Below are 19,244 nucleotides of genomic sequence, written 5' to 3'. Positions count from 1 at the left end.
CGAGTTAGACTTAATTGATAGCGAAGCAGACACCGGTGATTGCTAATTTTCTAGCGGAGCAGTGATTCGTTGGTAAACCGATCTGATCACTGGCGGCACGGTAATCCGATGATCTCCGGGTTTAGTTTAAATCGACCGTTTCGACCCCTTTCGTTTACGCACTGGGCACTTATTTATAAATATATTGCCAGGCTGCATCGATTTAACACCGGCTTACACCTCCTCCTTCGCCAGGGAAGCTTTCGCGAGATCGCTTCATCGTCCGCAGGCGTTCGTCTCTCGTCGCGGCAAGAAAATGGAACGTGACAGGACGCGAAGAAATTAATGCGTCCGAAGAAAAGGTGTTCCGGGAGAAGTCGAAAGAGCAATCCGTTACTTACATTGTCACCTAGAGCTCGGCTCTCCTTTCGACGAAGAAATTTGATGGAGTGCTCGCAAGCACGGCCAGATCAACGTTATTAGTTGCCGCCCGGGATTATAAATTGTTCCCGCTCTGCGTCGCAACGCATTGTGACATCGTTCCGTTTTATATCTATCTATTATCACCGTTCATTAAATTATGCTACAAATCCGCGAGATCGACTCTTCTGGGACAGAAGAAAAAAAAATTCATTACTCGACAACTACTGATACGTAGACTGCAGATTTTTATATATTTGAAATATTATTTTATATTTTGTAATTACTCCCATTCCTTCGATCATATTCGCAGAGAACACATTCGCTTACTTTACAATTATTTGAGATAACATCCTAGAACAATCGATCTGACGGTTAAAATGAAATAATGAAATAGCAACACTTACGGAGATCAGAGAGCGACACTTTCTCCAAGAAAGGATCAACAACAGGCAGCTGAAAGAAAAGAAAATGCAAAATGTTAGTTTACTCGTGGACCACTCTTAAAATCACCACGGGCAGTATGTTACTCAAGTTTAAGAGAAAAATTGTTCAGTAATTATTGCGAGTGCACGACTCTCTCGAAGTCGGTTTTGCTGTTTCTCGCGAGTTTATTCCGTCGCGAATAGAAGGACGAGCAAGAATAAGTACCAACGCCTTCTTCAACAGAGATTTCGGGCTGAACGGTTGTCTCTTCTTCACGTTCGTCGTTATTTTCGTGTACCAACTCGACAAGATGCCGGAAGAGCTGGTACTGTGAGCCATCGCGGTGCCAGGCGTCTTCGCGACACTTCCGGTCGGCTCGCTGGTTTGCCGGCGGAACAACATTTTCGCGTTGTGATTCGCTAACACTTCGATCGAGAACACGTAACCACGGGATTTGACACGATTACAGAGTCGTTCTAACACCTCGAGTCTCGAAAACCATCGATTACTCCGAAACCTCCGACGAGTTCTCCAACCGCCATATTGGTCGCCATCACTCCAACACTTTGTTCGACGAATTTTGTGTACTCAACCGAACTTGATGGTTCCACGGTTCGGGCAATCATTTCGAGAAATCTTCGGGAAAAGTTTCAACTGTTATGGCAGATTTCACCACTATATTCCGTTTCGAATGTTTCCTTGTCACACCGTTCTCGTCGCACACGTTCTTTCCGGATCGGCGACGAAGTAATTGAACATCGAAATTAGCAGGCAACATATGAAGCACATTGTCGAACAGTTCTTTGCGTCCGATGGAATTAGAGCGCGTACAACATTTATATCTGATAAATTCGTCGAGTTTTTAACGTTGGAAACGTTGATTTGTTAAAGTACTGTCCACTATTAATATCGCCGATTACGGCGAATTCAACGAACTCGTGGCACAACTATGCAATTTGAAATGAGATTGCACGGATTCAGTTCTTTCGGTTGCGATCTTTGGAAAACACGATTAAGATTATTCATCTTCCCAAGCCGAAAATAACGATCATTAAAACACGCCGAGGTCGTAGCGTTTCTTTGTGGCTCAAACAAGTTTATGAAATTTATTGCAAGTTAATAGAAATAATAGCTCGGTCGGAGACGCGTGTAGAATTTTGAAAATTGTGAATAACATGCCATAATTCCCATACTCGTTTGAATAATTAAACTTCGCGGTGTCTATGCTAATGGGCGGCGGGAACCAGTTTCAAAACGCGAGAGAACTACCTGCCACGGAAACGTTAATGAACGAGAATCTCGGACTGTAATATTGTGTAAATATTACGCCTGCACACAATTTACAAAACGCGAACCATAAAGTGTACAAAGAGATTCTTTTCCCGTGCACTTTCCGTCTCCCGAGAGCACAAATTTCATTTTCCAGACCTTAACGAGGACCGCGAGCGTGTACTATTACACACTGCAACTTGGAAAAACGCTTTAGGAAATGCAGGACATGTAAAATTAAAAATTGAGGGGAATTTTCGTTTTGCTCCATTTTGCTAACGCGAACTCTTCTGGACACGTTCGTTAAATTTCAAACGCGCAATAGTGTCTACTCGATATATGTCCAAAACACGGGTATTACCAGGGACATACATATTTCCTGTCACGGTCGAAAACAACAATTCAAGAACCGTTTGTAAACGCGTTTCGCGAAAATGGACTGTCTGTTTTACACTTCCGTAAAGGACCATCGAAGAACAGTCCGTCGTCTAAATTACAGTCGCGTATGCGATACTAATTGCACCGAGTGCAGGATGTGCATACAACACAGACTATTTAACACGTTTGCTTCGGAGGTCAACACTGACCTAGTCTACAACATGGAACGAAACACATATTGAATTCGCCACCAACAGCTCTCACAACTTTGCAGATCAAGTTAAACATATGCACAAAACAATTGCACTTCTCTAACTTTCTCTTCTTTTTAATAAAATATAATTGTGTGAAATAATTCTCTTCGATATGAAAATAAAAATCTAACTTCGCAGAAATATTCGAAATGTATTAGCAACGGAGAGACGCGAATATTTTATTTTGGTTAATGCACAATTATTCACACTTTTTTTTATTGTGTATAGTATATATTACCGAAGGATAACAAATTTTATTCTATCTCAGGCCCGCAACTGTTCGATATGAAAATAAAAATGTAACTTTGCAGTAAGATTCAAGATATATTAACAATACAAAGACGCGAGTATTTTTATTTTGGTTAGTGCACAATTATTCGCACTTGTTTTCTCTTTTTATTCTGTAGAGTATATATTACCGAAGGATATCAAATTTTATTTTATCTCGGATCCGCAACTGTTCGATATGAAAATAAAAATGTAACTTTGCAGTAAGATTCAAGACATATTAACAATACAGAGACGCGAGTATTTTTATTTTGGTTAGTGCACAATTATTCGCACTTTTCTTTTATTGTGTAGAGTATATATTACCGAACGATATCAAATTTTATTTTATCTCAGGCCCGCAACTGTTCGATATGAAAATGAAAATGTAACTTAGCAGAAATATTTCAAATGTATTAGCAACGGGGAGTCGCGAATATTTCCACTTCGGTTGAATTATTCGCACTTGTTTCTGTCGCGATTGTCTTTACAGTACGGCAATGAACGTGTTATCAGGATCGACGAAGATGTTGCGCGACATCACTATGAAACGATTTAGATGCCACGGCCTTTGCGGATGCACTGTGTGTCTTCGAGAAACGAACGACCGATTCGAGTATCAGAGATGCCACATTGGCATTGGACGTCGATGACCACTGGCGCTGAATACAAACGAGCCGAGACAGAACCCTGTTCGCCGAAGGAAATGATTCCTTTGTGGCACGATCCCCATTGACACCGAGAAGTGGAATAATCTTGGACAAAGAACCCTTTTTTTTTTTTTTGGTGGGTCATTGGAAACTTCCGGGTGTTTCCTCCATTGTATACTATACGGTCCGTCCAATTCAATAGAGCATAAGATTATTATTGTTGTTTACGCGACGACTAGACTGCGAATCTTTATGCAAAAGAAAAAATGTTTCCATCGATAGCAAAGCGCGAGAGTCAAATAAAAATTTTTTCTTCTTTTAATTATCTTATTCAGCTGAAACTCGTACACTAGTGTCCTTGAAACTTTTTCATATGTTTACTGCTTTGAATTGTAAGTACGTACCCATTTTTGTCATAAATAATCCGCATTCTAGTGATGATTTATTTGATGATTTGTTTATCAAGTAAAATCATCTACTTATCCGTCGTTTGGGTACCGTTTCTAATTTAAAACTAAACCTACCGAGCCTTAAAAGTAACTAATACATGTCGTCTTATAAAAATGACGAGATTATTTGGATTTTGTGCGGTTCGTGTTATAATACCATGCTCTCCTAAATATATTTATTTAATCATTTCCCACGAAAGCATCTTTACAATTTCAGTAATTGTAAAATAAAAAATCTGGAACCGGTAATTTTAACCGGCGGCGTTAGGTTTAGCGTTAATCAATGAAAAATAGAGAGTGTAATTGTCAGTCCAAATAAAAAATGGAGATTCTAAACAGAAATTCAAATTCCCCTAGTAATTTACGATGACAACGACCTAACCGATTTACTACTGCGTTTGAAATTTTCCGAAGTGAAACGTAAAATCTCAGATGCGAACGAAAAAGGAAGCTGATGCGAGAGTTGTGAACGCCATTGACAGATGCTACATCGTCAACCAAAGTGCTCGAGTTCTTTTTATCTGACCGGTACATTTATGGAATGTCTGATCTGTAACGGCAACCGCCTAACAATTTCCGATAACGAATGATAACTCGTTTACAACTAAATCCCTAACGATCCAGGCTCTACCGTTTCTTGCGGGCAAGTCCCGCCGATGGGTTCGCCTAATCCACTTAGCTGAGAAACGGCCAAGATAAAAGTACCTAGCAGCCAGCGAAGTCGAGTTTTCTTCCCTTAAAAATCTGATTTCACGGGAAATGGGGACCCGGTTACCGGTTTCGCTGGAATGATAAATGGCCTCCAACGTCTAAAGTATTCCAGAGGCACAGGATATGGAGTGTCCCCAACGAGTGGCCATACTCTCCTAATAAAATATCCTCACTGCCCGCTTGCAATCTCTCGTGAGATATCAAACATCTTAGGTTGCAGCAAGTGTCGTATCAGATCGGACGAGTCTCGTGGGTAAAATATGGAAACCAAAAGTTGCTTCTCTTTGTCTGTCCTCGAAGTCTGTTCTCAACAATTTACGTACCGGAAGTCTACTAACGATGCATTACAAACGAGCTTAATTAGTTTCTTTTAACCCGACAACTGCCACGTCGGTCGTACGTGGGTGGGTACAATTCCTCGTTCATCTTTAAAAATTAATTTTCCTCGTAACGTGTTTATAGAAACTGAATTTCATTTTTCAGATATGAGAGGGTTAAAGATGTAGTTTTTTTCAGCAGATTCGGTTTATTTAACTAAATCACAGTAAAGTCTTCATCTAAGGCCAATCCTCGGGTCCGTGCTGTGACATGGATCGTGTAGGGCCACCGCGCTGAACGTTAATTAAGCCAAAAAATACAATTCAAATTATATCGCGTTTAGTGTCATTTATGTATGTCGCCCATTGGAAGGGATGGGCGAACTGACTAAGATCGTGTAGCTCCGTTCGGCTTAGATCAAGACTTTACTGTACTTTGATTTTGTGTAAGTTTTCACGGTGGTTCGGCAGTGAACGTGTTAAATTGTAAATCTCAAAAGAAATGGTTAAACTTCGGATGACTTTATGGTTGATAATTAAAATTCCGATTGCTATAGAAAAATTGTATTACTTTCTCGAAGATCATTAATTAGCCGATCACCATTGACGGTATCTGACGGTATCATGAATGACACCGTCTGCAGATGCAAACGAGCGCCATAGTGTTCCGGCGAACGGTTATAGGCCGCATGGCGCTTGCATCGTAGAGAAGGAACGCGCGAGCGATGGCCAGCTGTTAACACGTCGCTCGACACCTTCGTCACGAGCAAAATGACCGCTTGTCTGAGTTATTCGTGAGATGACTTGTTCGCACTTCGTCCGTACCAGCCTACTAAGCATTTGCTTGTTTCGTTGTCAGGAGACCGCGAAAAACGACGCAGACTTTCTAATTTTCTCGGGTAACCTGTGACCCTTCAACGACCGAGTTCCATGCACGCGGTTCCTTGTTCAACCACTATTTTTCTGACTCTCTTTGCAACCAAAGTTTCAAAATGAGAACAATGGGAAGTTCTACGTTAGCGAGAGCAATAAAGAGTTTCTAACAATACCGTAACGATCGATAACGTTGCACCGATACCAGCGATTTTTATTTTCAGATATCTTAATTTTACAGGTTATCTTCTCGGCTCCCAACATTCTAGGGTCCCAAAATCCTAGGGTCCCAAAATTCTCGGTTCCCCCAATCCTCGGGTTCCGAAATTCTCAGTTCCCAAAATCCTGGGGTCCCGAAATCCTCGGATCCCAAAATTCTCGGGTTCCAAAATCCTAGGGTCCCAAAATCCTCGGTTTCCCAAAATCCTGGGGTTCTGAAGTCCTCGGTTCCCCAAATCCTCGGTTCCCCAGATCTTCGGATCCTGAAATCCTCGGGTTCCAAAATCCTAGGGTCCCAAAATCCTCGGTTCCCCAAATCCTCGGTTCCCCAAATCCTCGAGTCCAAAAATCCTCGGTTCCCCAAATCCTCGAGTCCAAAAATCCTCGGTTCCCCAAATCCTCGGTTCCCCAAATCCTCGGGTCCCAAAATCCTCGGTTCCCCAAATCCACGAATCCCAAAATCCTCGGGTCCGAAAATCCCTGGTTGTCTGTAGATATTTATGGGTCGAGCAAACTTTCTCTACCTCATTTTAACTAGAAAGTCTTCAAAACTGCAAGTTGTGTTATCATCTTGTCACGCATTGTTCCTAAGAATGATCTCGCTATCTGTTCCGTACGGCACTGTTTCATATAACGCGCATATTGTTGGGAGGCGAGCGCAGTCGCATATACGAGGATTGCCGAAATCGCCGAGAATAAACCCGCGGGATGAATAATGTCGAGGTATCTTCACAACAAATTGCTGCCAATTTGTACGATTTCGAATATGCAGACAATCCGTGACTCGACAGGGCAAGGGGGTGGGAACGGTAGACAACAATGAAACGACGAAAAGCCGCACAATTGACAGAAGAAACGCGGTGCTTTCCGCGAATCACCCGCGGCCGCGCACCTTCGCTTCACTCTTGTTCTACCTCTTTTTTCAACCTGTACCGACGCATACATCGACAAAGTGGCACGCACACGACCGCGGCTGATTCGATCCGTGCCAAGAATAGTAATGCCGCGGATAGCCATACGAGCGACCACGTAACAAGCACAATAAACGAACGCGGGATAGGATGAGGTAGGCGCCAAGCATCAGAGCCGGCCGTTGTACATATGTACATATATTTCAACGAGCCGCTTTCCCACCGCCTGGTAACTTTCCAAACTGTCCGGAAAATTTCCTCGGACGTTTTCTAGCGTCGAATCTACTGCCTACCACAAGATTCTGTTTAATCGCGGAGCACTCGATCGGTCATCTTTGCTGTTTACATCCAGCTTGCGTCTCCGTTCCTCGTCAACGAGCCATTCTAGTTTACACGCGAATTTTACGCGTTTCCCACGAAAGTCCATCTCATTCGTAGAAGCGATCAGCGTTATTAACCCTCGGACCCACAACGATATTTCACTACAGTTTTCCTTCGCTACAAGACGATGATGGCTCGGGACCCGCTTTCGTCGTATTTCGGATGAAGAAGAAGAGGCGATAGCGATTTTCTTATTTCGAAAGAAAACTCGTCGTCTTATATAGGGAATTTTTTTTTCGTGCGCAATAAAATTTGTCTCGGTCTACAGTCAAAACCAGAAGTTAAATTTCTTCTGAATTCTTTTTCTTTTTTTTTTTTTTTTAATTCTATTAACGTACTTATAATTTTGTACGCTATTTTTGTTACAAACGTATAAAATATGCTAGTAATAACAATCAAAAGCGATAGAAAAGGGTTTCGCAACTCATCGAAATCTACCGTAGCGTATGCAGCACAGTGGATTAAATAAAAAAATAAACTGCCACGCTCTAACGTTTGAATATGCATGCGTCTACTGTACCGTATATTGGACGGGTGGTATTCCAAACAACTCTTGCACGAGTTTATTTGTTTTGATTGTATTTTTCTGGGGATTTTTAAACGGTCTTCGTTACATTTATAACGAACATTTGACCGAATTAGTTTCAGGTCTAAATCGGTTAATCTGCATCAGTGTATGTATTGGCAAAATTCGAATTTTCGAAATAACAGTTTAATTCTACTCTTACTATTAATATAATACCTTTAATATTTGTACACAATGGTAACAAAACTAAATATTAAAGATTAAACTAGAAGGTGCAAGCTTTATGCAGGAAATATTTTCCGCGGTGCTCGGAAATAATGGCGACAACGTTGAAGCGAAAGAGTACCGCTGAAATGGGACACCGCGCGCTAATGGATCTTAACCCCGTAGGGTTACACCATGGAGAATGGTTCGGTAGGTGCGGTATTCCCGACAATTTTTTATGGGATATCTGCGCGTTGAATTTTAATGATCCTTTCGTTATGAATAAAACATTCCTTGAACTTCAATATGTCCGATAAAATTGTATTCATAGTTTTCCTTTTTGGTCGTCCGCTTTCGTCAGTTGTTCGCTGCCACAGATGCTATTCGTATAAACTAATCTAAAATCTGAAATATCCTCGCATAGAATAGAAAGATCGAACAGAAACGCAATTCTCGAGTTTCGTTTTCTTCCTGAAAAGTCGGCTCGGATGATCCGACAGCATGCCAAGTCCATGGTCAACGCCTAATGTTAATGGTCAATGAATTATTCCGCGAACGTTTGAATTTGATGTGTAGTTTCGGCGTCGCGTGCCAACCAAAATAATCCAACTATTAATAGAGTTATTGCTGTTCGAGAATGAATTATAGACGGCGCAACGGGCGCGTTTAATCGACTCCAAACTGAAATGTGGACAAATTAACACTCCCAACGTTGGGAGTGTCAATTAAGTCACTTGTCCAGACCTTGGAGGGATGTAACACTCGAAAACAATGGAGCACATTCAATATTTTTTTCGATTAAATTATTGGGTTGGAACGGAAGTTCGCAGCGTTTTTAAATTAAACGAATTTAAAAACAAATTAATAAAAAGTTCAATCTTTAAGAAAGATTAATAAAAGAAAGACGCATTTTTTATTTTGCTCCGGTCTTTTGGAATTTTTATTTCACAACAAGAATCTGCGGTCTAGTACTTTTTAATTAGCACAAGATTAATATTGATACTTCGGGTTATTAAAAGCGGGCGTTGGATCCGCCCGCTAGAAATGATATTTCTAGTAATCCACAACTATTTCATCGGCTCGTGTTCGGCGCTCGATAGTCGGTCGCGGTTGAGTACACGCCAGAAGCTGGTATATTATTTTTAGAATCGACTGCTTTGTCTCTTTTTAAGGCTCGAAGTCAACAAAGGTATCGCGAATGCCAAATGAACGGTCGCGCGAAATCTACTCCCTTCGATCGACCGAGAAACCCATTATAACGCGGCATGCAACGACAAAGCATCGAGTATCTCAGCCCTTCGACGACTCTCTGAGAAATCAACAAAACGGAACCGAGGCCTCGTAAAGCACAGAGCCGTGATCAAATTGGAGAAACGCAGCTTCACGGAAGAATAGTTCGAAATAGCGCAATAACACTTGTCTCTTATATTTTCCCGTTGTCGACCAATAGACCGCGAATGTTTACACAAACGCACGCTTTTGTCTGCACGAATATACGAGATTTCAACAAAAATGTGTTTCGTGATTGGAGGTTCTCAAAAATGTATTGTTCACGCTGCATAGAATTGCAATAGATGTAATTAGAATAGACAGATCGTATAGAATTTCTTTAGAAATTAATTCGATAAAGCTGTACTAAAAACAACTATCTTTGAATCCCTGTTACTTCACGTAAAAAACTCGTCAAATATTCTGTGTTCAGTTTAAAGGGTGGATTCTCTGCTTTCACGCCCCTAAACCTTCAAGTATCTTCTTCCTTCTAAAGTGGGGCGAGAAACTGGAGCCGTTTCAAATTTTTAAAAGTTTGATAAAATTGATTTTTACGAATTACTCGGTAACTGTCGATAGGTAAAGTGTCAAAGAGAAATATCATTATTCTTCAGCAATGATAACCTCTCGGTAGTATTTCTTGTACTTGTTACACCTGGGTGCAGCGAAGTCGAAGAATTTTAATAAGTTCATTCCAGCAAGTCCGAGCTTACGTTCATCGAATAATTGTTAGCGATTAATTGAACCGGTGAAGGTGCTTCCAGCATCGAATTATGCTCTGACGGAGCTCCGTCGCGAAGACGGCGTGAAGTTCGCGCGCGTTTCTTCGAGAAAAAAGAAAGCCGAAGAAAGGGGACCCGGGACCGAGGGGAAGAAGCGTGTTTGTTTCGAAGAAGAAGATCTGCCGGTAACAGGTCGTCGCGCAAATAATAATCTGCTCTCCGTTGTCTAATGCTTGAAACAGACGCGCGGCTCGGCAGACGTCTGGTCTCATTTAAATGGGACGCCCACGCGAAACATTCCGTCCGTGTGCAGCGGTCGTGTAAACGACACAGGAGTCATTGCTGACGAACGTGACAGCTCCGGATCATTGACGTGCCATTCCGATTTCATGACAACGAAAGCAATAATTCTTTCGTTCGCTCGACCCTCGATCTTTAAAACCCTTTCATCTTTTCAAAGGTTATTTACACTTGCAAAAAATCTATACTATCACAAGAATATTCTGCAACGATTTTAATTCCATCCCAAATGACTAATATTTTGGATTTTCAAGAGATTTTACACAGAAGCCCGGTGAATCATGGGAAAACCAAGGTTCGACGAGCATATTTATCCGACGAAATTCCGTTCGACGCCCATTTTCGAAAAGCAGTTGGTAAACACGGGGAATTTACATAAACATCCGTTCTCGCCCGATGATGCGCGATCGCCAGTGTCGCGATACTTCGTGCCCAGAATTCCAGACCGTGTTTTGGTCGCCCGGAAAATTCTTATAATAGCGAGATTTATGTCTCCCGCGCGAGCGTCTGCTATGCGCCAGATATTGGAACACTACTATTCGATGACGCCATGATTCTTGCGACAGAATCACCACTGACAATCTAAATATACATCCGCGGGGGAAAATGTTTATAAACCGGCCAGAGTAAACACCGTCGTCGACGCGAAGATGGGAGCGCGGAATCAATTAACACGGGCGTCGACGCAAAATTTCGCAGATACCGGGAAACGCGCGCGAGACACTCGTCTCCTAATGAACCTGAGAAATGAGAATCAGAAATTGTATACCATGGCGTCAAAACTGGCTGCGTCCACCCGAACCACTTTTAACATATTTATGAATTTTAGCTTTTCAATATTTAACACTACCCCGACCCCTAGACTGAACCCTTGGTTAAACTTCACCTTGGCAACCCAGAAATTTTCAACTTTTTTAAATATAATCCCGTAGATCTTGACGAGAAAATGCCGAAAATCGAAGTTTCGAGGGGAGGATTTCACTGATTCAAAAGTTATGCTTGTTTAAAGTTGATTCCTTTCTAATAGTAATAGAATTGAACTTATGGTGCCTGAGTTAAAAAATATACTAATAAATTCCTCCATAAAATATTTCTATAACTTCACGAATTGTAGAAGAAAACACGTACAGAATTGTACGTACATTTTGTAATTTGTAAGAGAAGAAGCAAATCAATTGACGGTTACTTGGCAACCCCAGAGATTTAATGCTGAAAAGTGAGTTTTATTTTTACGAGGAAAACTATACGAAACTGTGTCTTTGCGCGTTTTGTTTGACAACTTTACGACAGCTTTAGGCATGTTTATTCGTACGTAAGTAGTAAGCAGTAGCCAACGGTTGACATTGTTGCGACGACAAGGGCCGATACTGTCATACCATTGGCGCAACTTTCAGAATTTACTTTTTACTACAACTTTTGACGTTTCTCTCTTGATACGCCAATAATCTCAACCGGTGGGCTTTTGAAACATGTAGGAACAAAGTCAGCCTGTAGAGAACGTTGAAAAAGATTTGATGGCGAGTCGAATGTGTACAAAACGATACAAAACAGGAAGTATCAATTTCAACGATAGACAGGGAACATAAAAGAAATAAAAAGCTCTGGTAAACATTTGCACTGCTGGAACCGTGTTTTTAAATTGCAGCCGTTTCCGATACACCCAAAATTGCTACGTTCGATTCATGCACAACCACCGACTCATCGAATTATAACGAGTTCCATACCTACCATAAACTGTCCCGTTATCTCGGATAAAGATTCAATACATTTTTCAAAATAACGACAGAAAAACATAAATGAGCATTTATGACAGAAATGGGTAATTTGAAATTGTAGAAACATTAGGAAAATTTTAAAATTCTGTTATATTACTTAAACCTATTAAACATTCTATCTCATTCCGGGTTGTCGCGAGTCAGGCAGAAAATGTCTATTTTGGAAAACGATCCGCTGTCTATTCATGACTATTGAGATTGCCAAGATGCATCGATGAGGAATTATTCAAATAATAAATTATGGAAATTTATTTCTTTGGGTATATATTACAGAAAGAATAGCTAAAAATTTGGCTAGAATGATATTAATTTTCGGAGCTCCGTAAAGCTGGCGTTGAAGAATGATCAAAATGGCTCCCTTTGTGTGAGCGTTTGCCTGCCAAAGAGGGAAATAAATTTCTGCTTTCGCGCAGAACATTTTTATCTCGTATACAAATGCGAAATCTAACGGTGAACGACAACGAGAGGAACGTGCCGCGAAGCATTTCGGGAAGCATGCAGAAGACAGATCAGTATACAAAGGAGCGGTAGTCCCACGGGCGCAATAATTCCAGCGGAGAGCAATGTCAGGGGGCAATAGAGTGGTCGGCCGAACAGCGGCTATGGCAACAAGTGTTCGTGGTCGGTGCCCATTGGTGACGAGCCCGGGCAAGGTCTGGAACAGCACCGCGTCTCGAGAAACGACCATTCCACCCCTCACCCCCCTCGCCTGCTGCAAATTCGATTATACACTGACCTACGCCACGCGTTCTTCGTGTTGTCGTCATCTTATCGGTGTGTCGCGTGCTCCTAAACCTTCCAAGTCTAGCCGAAGCCGAGCTACAACCGCCGGATGCGTGACCCAGTCGAGCGCCATTTTTGCGGGGATACAGAAACTTTTATCGGAAACAGCGTTCCCAACTCCTTCCGCCGGCGCGGCGTCTGTCCAATTCAATGAAAACAAATGGCGTGCCCGGCCGCCGGAAAACATAGAAATAGAAACATCTGTTTTGCTGGATGCTCGGAGTTCCTTCGCTGCAAATGCGAAATCGTCCCGATGCTTTGGGGATACACAGTTCTCGCGGCCGATTACACAGAATTTCGAAACGACATATCCGGTAGCAAGTCGAAAAGTCAGGTTTTCTCTCGATACCGACGTTCTGTTTTAATCTTGTCGACGAAAGTGCTGATATTTGTGTTTGACTGGTTGATGCTCGAGCGTACATTAGCACCGATAAGGTGTTTTTGTAATATTTGGGTAATCTTGTGGTCCGATGCGGAAAATTAATATTTACGAAACGACGTTAACTCTTCAGTTGGTTGTGGAAAGAAAAATATAAAGCTTCTCGGAATGTCCGTTCTTTGGACACTGTTACATTGTAGTTTCAGCATAGCTGTAAAGTTACTTGGACACTCGGTGGCCAACAGGAAAGGTTGAACAGATTTTACAATTTGAAGAAGGTGAGAATTGCAACGAACGGCCGCTCGCACAGGTGTCATTTCATCGAACGGAGAACCCCAAGCTGAACATTTTACGAGTCCGATCGAGCACCGAAACTGTCGAAGCGGAGCACGTTCGGAGGAATGTGTGCCATTCCGAGAACAAAGCGATCTTAATGCACGAAAGTCGTAAAAAAGAGAGAGAGAGAGAGAGAGAGAGAGAGAGAGAGAGAGGGGGGAGAGAGTAAACACCCGCTAACGGCGACACATGGGTCGACGAACAGGCCCGAGCGGTTAAAGCCTCTTATTAGGATTCATTGCTACCGGATTGAATTTGTTTTCGACGCGCGAATACTGTTGGCCACATGTTTCTACAGATAAGCCGTCGTATCCCCTAAAAATGACATCACACTAGCCAAGCGCCACGCTCGACGTATATAAACGACAGTTGTCGCCGAGTCCGGACTAGCCTTGAAGCTTTGCATTAAGATTTACAGCTAAACGAACTGTACTTATCCCCGATACCAGTTCCTACAGACCGACCGTTACGAACCATAAATATTGTCAAGTCGATCGATACATCTAGTCGATAAGCGTTACAAGGACAGAATTAGGCTCGGAACATCTCATTAGAATACACCGCCTAACAGTATTTATTTATTTCCGACGCTCGGCGATGTTAGCCGTACACATTTCCCGACACAAGCTGTGCCCCATACACATGATACTGACCGTTGCCAAGTCACTGTACATACATACTGCCAATTGTTGCCGGGCTAAGCTTTCCGCTAGCTGATAATTGTACTATTTTCTCGCCGGATACTAGGCGAAAACGACGCCCCGTGGTACCCGATCAGTCTAGTATCGGTACCGGGCAGATTCTACGAAATCACCGACAAATGGACCAGCCCGATCGACCATCGGTCGGAATTTACGTCGCACAACAGCTCTCCCCGACAGAGACAGTGCACTGTCGAAATCACGCGTCGCCGAAGACTCCTCTGCGACGTCACCTGTCGAAGTTTCGTCGTCGCGTGGAAACTCGGGCGGAAACTGGTTCCTGCACTTGGCCGAACGTTTCACCTTGAACTGCACTGACCTAAATCACTGTACGAATTAGCGGTCACATCGTGGACACGCGGTTTTCTCTGCCAGAGCCCTGATCCGGGTAAAATAGACGCAGAAGGAGAAAGATAGAGATAGAGAGAGAGAGAGAGAGAGAGAGAGAGAGAGGGAGTGTGTGTGTATGTGACGGAGGGGAAATCGAATTTTTGAACCGGTCTCCCTCGAGCACACCGAATCGATACGCGGCCAGCAGCAGTTCGAAAATAGGGGGTGCACGAGGTGGTCACGAGGGGGCCGGAGGATATGCTCGCGGACTATCGCGAAACGAAAGAGGCTTCGGTGGTGTTCCGACGCGGAAACGACTTCCACGATGATCGGGGACGACACCAGCACGGTCGCCAGTAGCGAACTGGATCCGCTTGCGAGCCGGCGGTACTCGCGGCGACACGTTGTGCGGAATTCACGGCGCATCGGGTGTACGCGCACCGACACGCACGCACACTGAACCAAGACCACCCCGCCGCTGATGCAATTTTACGGGAGTTTCGTTCCGTTTCGTTTCGATTCGATTCGATTCGGTTCTTCTCCCTGGGTGAGCCACGTGTGTGCTACACCAGTCTTCGTCGCTCGCGAGCCCGCCCGATTTTTTTGTGTCGTCCGTTTAATCAACCTTTTACCCCTAGCTGCCCGATATATCGGCCCAAGGTATTTGCGCCACAACTGCCACAATGAAAGGGCTGACAGGGTTGCTGAAGATGCCGCCGAATTACCTTGCGGTAACCTTGACGTAGGGTAAACCTAACGACATTTTCTATATCTTCTGAATGGGGGGAGGGGGCTTCGATCGTGTTCCATAAGAGGGTGTAACCTTTTCTACGCAGTTACCAAATTCTATTGATCACCGTATGTAAATCGTGTGGTTGCTATGACCCTGAAGGATTGACTGCTACTTAAAAAACCAAATGAAAAAGGCACAAGCTGCCACCAGTTAATTTATCAGTTGTAAATATTAGGCATTGACGAATCAAGTTATATAAGAATTTCCAACTTCTAAAGTAATTTCCGTTTTCATTTTTGTCGCAGTTTTCGTACTTCCCAATCACTGCGCGTCACGGTCATACAGTGGAAGAACGTTGGGGTGGTTTCGCTGGCCGGGATTGGCAAACACGTTTCTCCTGATGCGACCTAAACGATGACGAACGCATTCGTTTTAAACGGAACTTCGGGGCGAACGTTGTATAGAAAGTTCTGTGTTCTACTCGCGGTTTGTTGTTACTCGTGTGTCGCCTTGTTAATCCGTACCTCGCGATGGCGACACGTAGCGGTCGGAAAATCGAGCGGAACAGCTGGAGAACGTTGGGGTGGTTTTTCTGGTCAGTAAACACGTTCCTCGCGAAGCGATCCGAAGGTCGATGAGGAATTAACATTCGTTTTGACACTAGGTTTACTAACTTCATTTTCAAACTTTAAAGACAAACGTTTTAAGAGAGATTTAGGGTCTATCGAGATTGAATGGTTCGGTAATGGGAGTACAAATACAAGGTCAAGGGGTACTTAATAAATAAGGTCAGTTTCGTAACATGAACGTAGAGATGTTTATAAAACCTTGACGACAGCGTTGTAGAACTTTCTTTCTCTTAGAGCATCCCTTACAGCAGTGATTCTTCACATTTTCAGTGATCGGCACCCCCTTGAAAAATGTGTTTCTACTTCATTGTTTAGAAAACTACGTCTATTGCAAGGCAATTTATTTATTGAAAAATTAAATTTTCATCGAAAATTTAGAAACTTCTATCGCACCCCCAGGGTTGCACGCACCCGAGGTTAAGGATTACCACCTTGGAGCATGAGGCTACTTTTTCTTTTTTGTAAAGTATAAAACGTAAAACCAACAACGCGAACAATTACCGTAAACGAATATATTGTTACGAAGTAAACGAAGCAGTTGATTAATCATTAGCCCCCATTCTCGTTTTACAAGCATACAGTAAGCAAACCAAATATTGGGTAAAAAGACAGTACCGATACCAATATTCAATCTCATCATGTATAGTATAGTGATGAGTCACCGGCGGTCCGCGGGCCGCACTTAGCCCTGCAGCATACTGCTTGCGGCCCGCCGAGACCCGAACGTTCGGAAGAAAAATCATAAATACTAAACTAATCAATTTTCGACATTAAGTAGTACGTTAATACTTTTTATAGAGAATACAAAGATGCATCGATTCTCAGAAAAAGTATACGATTTCATAACAAAAATTGTAGTCACCAATATTTTTTATTAAATAAAATCTTTTACGCAAGCTTTCGTTAACATAATTTATTGCTAGCTGACTACTGAGTTACTTTTGTTGGAAATATTTCTACAATATATTATCTAATAATGAAAAATAATAGATCAAATAAAAAATAACGTTTTGTCAGATATTAAAACTATTTTATTGCTATGTTTAAGTATTTAATATTACGTCCGTTGCGGTCCGCGCGTAACATTAGGTTTCCGCTTTCGGCCCGTTGCGGTTCGCGGGTTTCTCGTCGCTCGTTTCCCACTTGACTACTTGCAGTTAATTACCTCGGAATAGTAAGAAGATAATGTAAACGAGAAACGCTTAAGAATAACAACGACGAGGAAATGTCTGCACTCGCTGTTCATAGCGAACAATCAGGAAATTTGAAAGAAATTGATGTTTTCGACGCACGATAAGAGGCGCAATTACCATTTACGTTTTATCGCGGCCCGTTGCATAGATTGGCTCGGCCCGTTCAAAGCCCGATTCTCGCGCACGATCGAATATCGATTATCTGAGCATCGGCGGGCTGTCTCCGCGTACAGTGATTGAAGTGCGAACAATCACCTGCATTTTACGCTCGGGCCGGTCTGGTCTCTCTCCGGGCCGCGAGGTAACGCTCGCGTTTACATAACGTTACCTCGCGGTATCCTCTCGCGTGTTTCGCAGCCGAGGCTGGCTAAATGTCTGAAAGGAACGTCGCGGAAACAGGTTTTATCATGAGAATTACACAACCCACGGAATACGCGACGCGCGCAACAGATAAAGCTACGAGACCGGCGAGCACGTTCCACGAATCGATCGAGACCGACAATGAGTCACGTTCGACGGTACCTCCGAGGTTCGCATGATTTTACGAGTAGAAGGCAGATTCGGGAAGAAAGGCAACGGGCAATTCCATTCTCGAGTCACGTCGGTAATTAGCGGAGATACTTTTCCTCGTGACCAGACCTGGGCAAATTTTACTAGAAATGGAAATAAGGAATAACTTTTTGAAATCATTTATTTTGCGCCGTTGTTTCCGCTGCTGTTTGAATATAGTAATATTTATTCAATATTGGCAGCGTCAAATATTATATTATTTCAATATTTCTTTACTTGAAGTTTATAATTTTAATATAATATGCAACAAAGGGTGTCAGTGTGAACCTGATAGTCTGGTCACCCGATATAATTTTGGAGAATAATTTCGCAATTAATATTCACTTCAGGATTTATTGGAAACCAGTTCAAGGTTTTTAATTCCAGTCAAAGCGACTGGTTCCAAATTTTTTGATTTATAATTATTGAGGGTGCGAAAATGCATTTATACGGAATTATTCGACAAATTTATTTCATTGGACATATGTCTGATACTGATATGTCTTTGTACGGATTGTACAAATCTGAATAAATCGTACTTATCGCTTTCATAAAATAATGTAATAAAATCATTTACTGCTACGCGTAGATCTAGCATTAAGATATAGCACTTCAATGTGTAACATGTTTACTTTATGATATGCAATCGAAATTAGCTGAACAAGAACAATGCGCGTTGGAAATTATAATTTATAATAAAATGGAGTCCCTTCATTTTTATAAGTGTGTTCTAAACATAGAGCACTCTTAAAACGATAGAACTATTTTAATTTTTCGTGAAAAAAGTATTTCTGAAGTGTCGAATAGTAAATTTCATTTGTTTTTTTTTTTTTTTATTTCGTCGCACGGAAACGAAGAGAAATATCCGATAAAAAGTAGCATTACAAAAAGATGAAAGACCCACTCAGGTTTGTTATCTCCGACGAATGAACGGATTAATTGTGTCAGTCAGTCTCGCAAGAACCAAAAGAAAAAAAAAATACATTGGAGTGTCTACCAGCAATAATCTCGTGACAAGGCAGATGGCCTTTAGTCGCGTTCCCATGGTACATTGCAGAATGCAGCGATGTTTTTTTTATCCGCTGCAGTCGTTCATCTGCGGTTGTTCGAGCGATAAGAACTGATAAGCTTGCAAATATGTGTTTTTCGTGCATGGACACGAGTGGGAGGAACCGGGGGAAAAACATGGAATTAAAAAGAACATGCTGAAAAATTTATTTCCTCGAGAAATGACAATTTTTGCTCGTTGATGTCTTTTAAAGGTATTTAATATTTTTTTCAACGTGTCGGTTAATTCTGTAATGAAACGTT

The 19,244-nt window shown here is 42.2% G+C and overlaps 1 protein-coding gene across 5 annotated transcripts in view; it reads right to left on the bottom strand.

Moving 5' to 3' along the window:
- Snf4agamma (SNF4/AMP-activated protein kinase gamma subunit) overlaps positions 1-19,244 on the bottom strand; it is a 143,610-nt gene that overhangs the window by 21,319 nt on the left and 103,047 nt on the right. For all 5 annotated transcript variants that reach the window (XM_076790293.1, XM_076790295.1, XM_076790294.1 and 2 more), the window contains one exon: positions 807-855. In XM_076790293.1, the coding sequence (XP_076646408.1) occupies positions 807-855 (49 nt within the window). The remainder of the gene's footprint in view (positions 1-806; positions 856-19,244) is intronic.

Source organism: Halictus rubicundus, chromosome 7, assembly GCF_050948215.1.
Source record: "Halictus rubicundus isolate RS-2024b chromosome 7, iyHalRubi1_principal, whole genome shotgun sequence".
Classification (NCBI taxonomy): Eukaryota; Metazoa; Arthropoda; class Insecta; order Hymenoptera; family Halictidae; genus Halictus; species Halictus rubicundus.
The sequence above is the reverse complement of the archived record's forward strand: the minus strand, read 5'-3'. Positions and strand labels throughout refer to the sequence as shown.